Raw genomic sequence first — 9,734 nt, forward strand, 5'->3', positions numbered from 1 at the left:
TCCGGGAGTTGGTGATGGACAGGGATTCCTGGTGTGCTGCAGTTCATGGGGGTCACAAGCAGTCTGACACGACTGAGCGACTGAACTGAACGGACCTGCTGAGAAGCATCAGCAGCTATATGGTACAAGTTAGCTCATAAAAAATGTATTAAAATATCACAAAAAATGTAAACTGTTTTGTTTTATTTTTTTTAAATATCTAAAGTAAATATATCTCTGTCCAAGTCCTTTGGAGACTGTTTTAAAACTGAATCAATATGAATATATATACTATGATATAACTCACAGATGTATAATATAGTGATTCAAAAATCTTAGTTTTCTTTCATTTATAGTCATTATAATACAATCTTTATCTTTTAAAATGAAACAGAGTATTTAAATATGTGAAGTAAATGTACTTGTTAATTTAAAAATCGAAATACACTTCTAGAACTTGGGAGGCAAAGCACTGAAAGGAGGAGGAGGATTAATATCTCAGTTTATAAAGCTGGGAATCAAGAAATAGTAGGTCCAGTCGAGAGCATAAGAAACAAGGATGTAAATAAAGTGCTTACAAGTACAAAGCTTCTTAACGGAGGATATACAATTAGTGGAATAATGATATAAGGAGAAGAAGGGGACAGGTACAATAGAAAGTAGAAAAATAACTGAAATCCTCATTTTTCCTAATAAGAAGTAAATAAATCCTATCAAATTTAAGTCAAGAAAAAGCAAAATGCAATACCTACTACTTATTAGCGATTGTGGTTGATGACTTCCCACTTTGCACCAGGCACCTTCCCAATTGCTTGGGATGAATTCACTTCCTTTTAGTTCTCACAATGATCCTATAAGAAAGGAAACTGAAGCTCAGAGAGGTTAAGGAATATACTCAAGCCACACAGCTAGTGCTAGAGCCAGAATCCAAATCCAGGTTCCTGTCTCCTGCGTACACATTCTCACACTATTCTACCTCCCAAAGTAGTAATATCATTTCAAGAGACTGATTAACTATCTAAAGAAGAAGCTTTTCCTTGGGAAGGAATGAGCAGAACCCTCTACAAATTGATCTGTTTTAACCATATGCACTTAGGACTGGATTGTTTTAACTGTAAGACAACAGAAGTCACTTTATACAGGTACAACCCACAAGAATGGGGTGGTTTCTAGGGCCACCCCCTTAAAGATCATGGAGGCAGTTGAATTAAATGCCAACAAGAAATGTGTGACTCCTGCTGTGACAATTGTCAGTGTAGGAGCCATGTTTGTGTTGATGAAACCTGGTTCTCTAGAAAAGTAGGCAAGAAAACAGAGCTAAACCAGAGTAACGAGAGTGAACATGCTTGGCTGAAAAGCATGAGTGGACTGTAAACAGATATTGTCCAGCAGCATCTTGCCCACCCACGTGTGCACCCATGGGCTTCCGTCCCCTCAAAGGAAGGTATACCCCTTGCCGGGGAAGTGAATCCCAGAGACTGGCATCTCCACGCCTGCAGAGACAGGATAGTCTTGAAGATGGTCAGAGAAGTGGTCATAAGGGGACATTCACATATAATAATAATATTAAAAGACAATGATTGCTTTGAATACATTTCATTGAGACAGGCTGAGTGTGTGAAAGGTCATGAGTTCTTAACAAAATTCAAATGAGAGGACTTTAGAAATGTATGGCCAAAACGAGAGACACAAAGATTAGAAAGAATGCAGGTGGTTATGCAGGGGACGCAAGGCGAAAGAGATATGGGATCCCTGGGCAGGGAGGATCCCCTGGAGGAAGAAATGGTTGCCCACTCCAGGACTCTTGCTGGGAAACCCATGGACAGAGGAGCTGGGAGGGCTGCATCCATGAGGCTGCGAAGAGCTGGACACACCTGAGCTGGTGCCTTTCCTTTGTGTCTATGCTGCAAAGAAGAGTGAATGTGATGGGAATATTCTGTGTTAATTGAATTTAATAATAAGAGGAGTCTTGACATCTATGGGTATATTCCTTTCTGTTTATTTACATGAATCTTTACAAAGGATTGAGAAAGAAAGAACCCCTGACGTCCCGAGGCTGGCCTGGTGTCACAACAGGGCTATGCTCTTCTCCTGTTGGATGTAAAGGCTCTCACAGAACTCCAGCCTCACACAGGGTCACCCTGAGAGCAGGAGTGAGGAGACAGCAAACACCCATCACTGCACCCTCACCCACACCTCGCCCCCTCCCTTGGCTGAAAAGCATGACTGCTCCATCTTTACCCATTACAGCTTTATCCTCTCTCTGGTCTCCCCTCTCCACTGATGGAGTTACTGAGACCCCATGGTAGTGCTGCCCCCCATTCTCTGCAGCACCCAATCTAGAGCAACCCCATTTCCTTAGAGCTCCCCCCAAATCCCCTTACCTAAGCTCCACTCCTAGAATCTTTCCTTCTACACCCTCCTCTGCGATGCTCACAGCTCCCCCTCAGGAACAGTGACCACCAGCTTGTGTTTAGGGGGTGTACCTGGGGGCGAAGGCTGGAAGCATTGTCATGTGGATGGGAGAGAATTCACAAAGGCAGGCCCTCCTCCAAACAAATGGGAGAGGAAGGCTGGATGGCCCACTGCCTCCTTCTCTGCCCAGAAGCTGCAGGACCCCAGGAGACAGGTCAGCCTATGGAAATCTTGAAACATGAGAACAGAGTCAAGTCAGCAAGAAGAGGAGGGCTCGGGCAGAAGGGCCGGCTCCTGGAGGATGACAAACAATTGTAAATGCGTCAAACACTTGACTCATCCTTCTGTCCTTCCCTCCCATTCTTGGCCTGGTCCTGACACTTGTCTGTGGCCTCACGTGGGTGTGGATGTGGGCAGTGCTTCATCTGCTGGATTCCTATCCAGGGCATCCTCCTCTGTTAGCCTCTGAATGTTCCCTTCCTAGAAAGGCTGTTGGTGGGAGAGGGGAGGAGCCCGGAGAAGCCTGTCCCTGCCCAGCTGCATGGCCAGTCATGCATCCCTCCCCTCCTCATGGGCAGACAGATTCTCCCCAACCATGTCCCTTATGTGCCTGCAGCCATGCTCCCTGGGAAGGGAAAGGGGCGTTAAGAAAGTCCCTAGCCCAGCACCCAGACCCTCCCGACTGCCCCAGCTCCTGTCTTCCTCACACTCTCTGTCTCCACAGGGCCTGCTGCAGGACTCTGACTCCTCACTTGGCACAGGCTGCCCCTCCCCATGAAATGTGTTTCCCCACTGGCCTCACTATGTGACGGGTTACTTGTCCCTGGAGGCCCAGCTCCTAGCCTCCCTCTGCCACCTTCCGCCAGTTCCTCTCCAGCTCCTCTTGAAGGTCACACATTCCTGGTCATGGTTCTCTTATTGCTCAGTTTCCCCAGGTCTGAGAACCCTACCCACATCATCAGGGGCCCTGTCTGTTCTCTGCTGCTCCTCCTGTCCGGGGTCTCTGGGCACCATCCGCCCTCCTGGGCACAGCCTGGCCAAAATATGAGGGGTGGGACCCCTTCTGGGGACATGAAACAAGCAGCTTCTTGGTGACACAGCACAACCCCAGTTCCCCTGTGAAAGTTAGAGCGGGAGCGAGGGTAGAAGGGGGAGAAACAGAAAGAGAAAGAGGCGGAAAAGAAACTAAAGGTAGTAATCAGTCACTCATTCAAAAGGATCCAATGTAAACCAGAGAGAAAAAACTGAAGGGACTGAAGGATGCATTAAAAATAACATTGATTTGAGAAAACCTTTCTAAATCCACACATTCAACAAGATATAAAAGAAATTCTGACCTGCTGAACTCTTGGAAATTAAAATTGCCACGGATCCCATAAACCAGGTCAGAAAAAACATCCGCACCCACAGGGAAAATGGAAATCAGCTTTTAAAAACTTAGTAAGAGAATAGAACAACCAATTCCCCAGGAGGTGGCTTGCCCAGGGTCACACAGCTCTCTGTGGGCAGAGAGGAGGCCAAGACCAGGCCTTTGGACATGGGTACGAAGGAGGGGTGGGAATGTGGTTTTATTAACCCAATGCTTCTAGGGTTGTCTGTGCCAGTAAATAACATAGATCTAAGCTCATGTCTCTCCTGTTATACTGATGTCTATAGAATTTGGCTTTTTATCTTAATATTGCCACACCGGGATTGCATGTGGACCTTGTGCACTGAGCCCTTCTCACTTCTTCCAGCAGGGCCATCTTCCCCACACAGGACCACCCATCACCCACATCCTGAGCAGAGGGCTTGGCGAATAGAGGAAGACAATGCCCTTTGACTCCCTGCTTGGTGTCCTGTCTCTCTCCAGGCGTCAGTGTCCCCGAGGGCCTGGCACTGAGCCTGGCACTCAGAGGCAGGGTTTTTCAACAAACCCTGATTCCTTGTAACTGAAAAAAAATCCCCTTTCCCCCATCAGCCCCAGCCTAGCACCCTGGGGGCAGCTTCAAGGTGGACCCACCATCAGAGGGGAGGCTCTGATTCCCCTGTCCTCCTCCACCCTTCTGCTTCCTCCAGTTTCCCAAAGTACTGAGCACACCCAACACCCACCTTCCTCCTGGGCTCACCGCTCACGTCTCAGGGGTCCACGTCCTGAGCTGAGCCCACCGGGACGGGGGCCGCCCTCCCTCTGCTCTGTTCAGGGGCCCTCGGCTGGGAGGAAGCCCTCAGACACACCTGCCTACACATCCAGGCTCTGCCCCTGCTTCATCTGCTGCCTTGGCCATGACCTCACCTCTCTGAGCTTCCAGTTCCCTTCTGTCAACTAGTGACATCATCCTTTCCCAGACATTCATCCTGAGGACGGGGAGATGGGCAGGGTCCCTCTCCCCTCCTTACCCAGGCGTCTTCCTCTGGCTGAGTCTCAACAAGATCCATAATGTCTCAGTTGTGCAGATGCAGCCACCAGTTGTGCGTCTCTGCAATGACCACACACACCATCTGTGCTCAGATATACTCTGGGAAGCAGAACTGAAAGCAAAGCCCTCACTTCTGAGTGGTTCAAGTGAAACAAACACCTGGCCCAGCGGGCCCCACCCTGAGACCATTTCCACCTCCAGCTGACCCCCTTAGAGAAAGAAGCCCAGTCCTGACATTCCTCAACCTTCTTGACACAGTCCACTCCGTCTCAGGCTCCATGAAGGAAGATCTGTCACCTCACACACCGTGAGTCCCTCGGCAAATCACTGCCCACCCATTTCCATCTTCACACCCCTCCAACCTCACACTCACCAGCCTGCCTGCCTCATTCACCTTCGTGCCTCCAGCATGTGGTCCAGTCCTAGAACAGATGAGTTGCTCAGTGCATAGTGGTCATACTCTGCTGCTGAGGACCACGTCCAGGTGGCTTCTAGGATTCGCTCACATTTCTAGGTTCTTCTGCCAGAGACACCTGCTGCATCCAACTGGGAGAAATGCTTTCTGCAAAGCCCAAATCTGGCATCACCTCCTCTGAAAAGTCCTCCGTGACCTCACCTGTCTCACCTCCCAGGCTCCTCTGTCCCTTGGACTCTCCAGGCAAGAATACTGGAAAGGGTTGTCATTTCCTTCTCCAATGCATGCATGCATGCTAAGTTGATATAGTCATGTCCGACTCTATGCGACCCCGTGGATGGCAGCCCACCAGGCTCCTCTGTCCTGGGATTCTCCATAGTTTGGTCTTAAAGCCAACGGTTATGAATCTGATATGTTTTGCAGGTAAGGGCGCTGAGAGGAGGGGACAGGTGGGCGCTTTGTTCTACCAACTCAGGGACTTGTGTTTGGTGGGAGAGTGTCAGCAGCTCACGTCCTGCAAACATTCACTTGACACCCTGTTCCCAGGGCTCAGGGCTCAGGCCAGGGCAGACGCCCCAGAGCGCAGACACAGAGGAGTCAGGGGCTCACGGGCAGCCGCCCCGCCCACTGACCTGCACAGGTCCGCCCCTACCCCGCAGGAGCCGCCGGGACACCAGGGCGCCTCCGCCTCGGGCTCGGGGTCCTTGGGGACAGCCGGCTCTGGGTGTCACCCCTACAGAAGGGACACAGGGAGGAACAGAGGGTGGCAGGGGGTTTCCCTGCAGGGAAAATCTGAGCACAGTCACCTCTCCCGCCTGCTCACTTTACGCCTCAGGCAGAAACCCAGGAAGCAGGGGGGCGGGAAAGTCACGTGGCCTCCCCGGGGGACACCTGTCTGCGTGAGGGCGCCCAGGCCCCGCTTCCTCAATGCCTCCGCCACAGGACCGCTGGGGGCCCTGAGGCGCTGGTGGGCGTCCCGGGACTCACTTCCTGGCCAGGTCGCCCCTGCATTAGGCCTGGAAGCCGAATATGGCGTCCTTGATCTTCAGATCCCGCTCCTCCTCCAGGTGGGCTAGCACGGCTCCCAAAGAAGACCTGCTCTGGCCCCTGTGGTACAGGTTGCTCTTGAGCTCCAGGGCCTTGATCTACAAGAGGAGAGCTGGCCACTGACCACATGCCACCCCAGCCACCACGGAGTCCTGGAGAAAGGCCAAGGCCCTGGATCGGGCTTGGCCTACGGGCTTACGCTCTACGGACGGACTTCTCCTGGTGCAGGGAAAGTGGGATGGAGGGACGCCAGCAAGGGGGCAGGAGGGGGCCAGCACGGGCCAGTTAAGGAGTCAGACTTGCAAAGAAACACAGAACCTGGGCCCTGAAGGGATCTTACCTGCTGGCATCTCTGTCCCCATGCATTTCTAACAAAGGTGGCAGCGGACATCGGGGCTTCGGTAGCATTACCCTAGGTAATTAGGGAAAGTGTGTTTCTTTAAACAGGTAGTTTAAACTCAAGAGGGGCTTCGACATACTTAGGAACCTAAGGAGTGAAGCAGGGGAAGCCAAGAAAGTGGGGCCAGGTGCAGGATGGCACACAAGGGCCACAAGTGTCTTGGGAGCAGTGCTGTGACAGGACAAGTCTCTCATCAACAGTTGTCGTTGACCTTGACGAGGAGGCTGGGCCCAGACTAGGTGTAACCCAGCATCTGAGTATATCCAACTGTTAGATACTCTGTGCAAGCAACAAAATTTACTGAGAAGAACCAGCTTTCGTCTAAGCCAGAACTCAACAGGCTGAAGACACCCCTGTTCAGTTAGGTCCAAGCCCTGGGATCCAGTCACTGGAGGCTGTGTGCCAGGTGGTGTGAAGTCAGCTCTGCCACTTGCTGGCCATGACTTTGGCAGTAACAAAGCCAAAAATGCCTACAGGTGTGGCCCTCACCCAGGGGGCTGTGCCACACTCCCGACAATTCCCCAACCCTCACCTGCAGATATCCAGGCATGTCTGGAAAAGGCAGCCGCAGAGACTTGGGAGGTAGGAGGGGGCTCAAGGGAGAGAAGCTCATATCAAATATCTTGAAACCAGCGATGTCCAGGATCCCTGTGAACGAGGCGCCCTGCCTCTTGGTCTTGTCCAGAGCCTTGTTGATGCACAGGACCAGCCAGTGGAACACGCGCTCTTAGGTGGCCTTGGCCAAGGCCTCGGTGGCAAAGTCAGCCTTCAGGGACACCCGGGGCGGGTGGCGGTGGCGGGGGGATGGGTCAAACACAGGGAGCCTTGAAGTGCTCATTCCCTTTACCCCAACAATGTCATCTGCAGGGCCAAGCCCCAGAAAAACAGCCTCAAAGATGAGAAAGCTTCATACACAAATATGTTCACTGCAGTGTTATTGAAAATGAAGGAAGTTGCAAGAGCCTAAACTTCCAACAATATGGGCAGAGAAAACTTAGACATTTGCAAAGTGTTAATCATGCAGTTGTGTTCAAGTCTTCGTGAAGCCGTGGACTGTAGCTCTCCAGACTCCTCTGTCCGTGACGTTCTCCAGGAAAGAATACTGGAGTGGGTTGCCATTCCCTTCTCCAGCAAGTCTTCCCCGACCCAGGGATATGAACTCGGGTCTCCCGCATGCGGGCAGATCCTTTAGGGTCTGGTCACCAGGCAAAGACCTTTTTACAATAAAGGGATAAACTAAAGTATTTATAGAAGAAATGACAAGATGTTTGAGGTTTGCTTCTAAAAACATAGCTGTACTATAGGGAGATGTCCAATAATCTTACTGGGGAATTATTTTACTTCTCTAGGTTTTACCCCATTTCCTGAATCTGAACTGTTACTTGCAGTGGTTTCATATGAAACATACAGCTTCTTTAATTATCAGGTTAAAGAATGGTTGGTCATAACACATCTGCTTTCTCTCAAAAACACTGTCCCTATCTTTGGAGGGAGGGTTCTGCCCAGAGTCAGCTGTCATCAGCGGTATGAGGTCCAGGACAGCAGCTTTTGGAAAAGAACAAGTTAATATGAACTTCCAGGCATTGTTGAGAGATGGGAGCAGGATCTGAATGATGCCCAGCACCGAGGCATGAGAGACACATGAAACTGTCAGTAGAGGCTCTGCCCGGAGGTGCGCAGGTCCTGGGTGGCGGGCACACGTGTGCAGCACACCTCCCTGCCCGTCTCACCCACGTGGGACAGGACAGCAGGTGGGGACAGACAGCTGCAAGGTCTGGGCTCCCAGGGGGGTGGGTACACTGCCCTGGGCCCAGGATGAGCTGTGCTACAGAAACACCACATGCTTGCTTCACTTCCTTCAGGAACAGGACACGCTGCCTTCTCCCGACCAATCAGCTCAACATGGATCAGGGAGGAGGCTCAAGGCACCCACAGGGCCCCCCCAGAATGGCCCTTCCAAGGCAGGGGCCTCAGCCACTCCCTTGGCCCCTGGGCCCAGCTTCCTCCTATTCTCCACTGCAGTGATAGCACCTGCTCTCAGAAGGGCAGTGAGGATCTAACGAGGACCCAGGTGATGGTGCTGACACAGTGATTGCCCAGCCCAGGCTCCATAGGCATGAATTTCCCCGCAGCAAAGAGGGACAGGGAGTGGGATCCCAGTGAAAACTGGTCTCAGGGGAGCAATGTTCCTGGAGGCCGGGGTCTCTACTGCACCTCCTTGTTGCCTGCACATATATAATATACATGCAGAACACTGAGAAGGGAGTCCAACGGAGCATGAGATGCACTGGCATCGCCCTGGGGCCCTTCCCCCCTGACATCACTGCAAGATACAGCAGGTGGCAATGATTCGTCTACAGCTGGGGAAGTGGGCGGGGCACTTACTGTCCTGTGTGGGGTGGTTGGACCCAGAACAGCATGAGGAGAGTCATTTCTGTTGGTCTGAGAAAAGGGCACATGTGCATCCAGGAAGCACTAAATCTGGAGCCTCTCGTCCTGAGACTTTCCCCCAGGGTTTGGGTCCCTGTTACTCATTCATCTTCCTCATCCTTCAGCCTGAACTATTAGTCCACGGATACAGTCCCCAGACCCAAGTTATTCTCTCTCCTGGGACCTTGATACTGAGATTCCAGGTGTTTGGACCTAAACCCCTGCTCACGAGACCTCAGGGGCCAGACTTTGGGATCCTGGAGGGGGACATGTCCTGCTTCCTGTCCTCCCTGAACTGTGCACGTTGGGGACATCTTTCTAGTCTCTGACCTGGGCTTCTTCCCTCCCAGGGCATGCTGTTCTGCACTCACTTAGCCAGACTCAGTCTCTGTTGCTCAGAATGACAGGGATCTCACCTGACACGCGTCACCGTGGAGTTGGATCAGCCGCACAGTGAGCTCAATGGGGTCCAGCTCTAAGGGCTCAGGGGGAGATGAGGGGGACACTGATGGTTCTGTACCTGGTGCCTGAAACCTGCCCAGAGAAGTCTGTGCAGGATGGGAATTCTCCAGGAACTGAGGAAGAACTGATGAAGGAGTGAACTCACATGTCTGAAGATCAGGCAGGCGATGGCCATGACTGCTGACGT

At 51.7% G+C, this 9,734-nt stretch overlaps 1 protein-coding gene across 1 annotated transcript; it reads right to left on the reverse strand.

The window, feature by feature from the left end:
- Positions 1–6,129: 6,129 nt before the first annotated feature.
- Positions 6,130–8,047, reverse strand: LOC133043925 (myosin-10-like). The gene is made up of 3 exons (XM_061125361.1): positions 7,188–8,047; positions 6,596–6,667; positions 6,130–6,353 (listed from the first exon to the last, which is right to left on the reverse strand). The coding sequence occupies exons 1-3, from the start codon at positions 7,266–7,268 to the stop codon at positions 6,219–6,221; spliced, it is 288 nt and encodes a 95-aa protein (XP_060981344.1). The 5' UTR covers positions 7,269–8,047; the 3' UTR covers positions 6,130–6,218.
- Between the last annotated feature and the right edge of the window lie 1,687 nt (positions 8,048–9,734).

Source organism: Dama dama, chromosome 22 (assembly GCF_033118175.1).
Source record: "Dama dama isolate Ldn47 chromosome 22, ASM3311817v1, whole genome shotgun sequence".
Taxonomy (NCBI): Eukaryota; Metazoa; Chordata; class Mammalia; order Artiodactyla; family Cervidae; genus Dama; species Dama dama.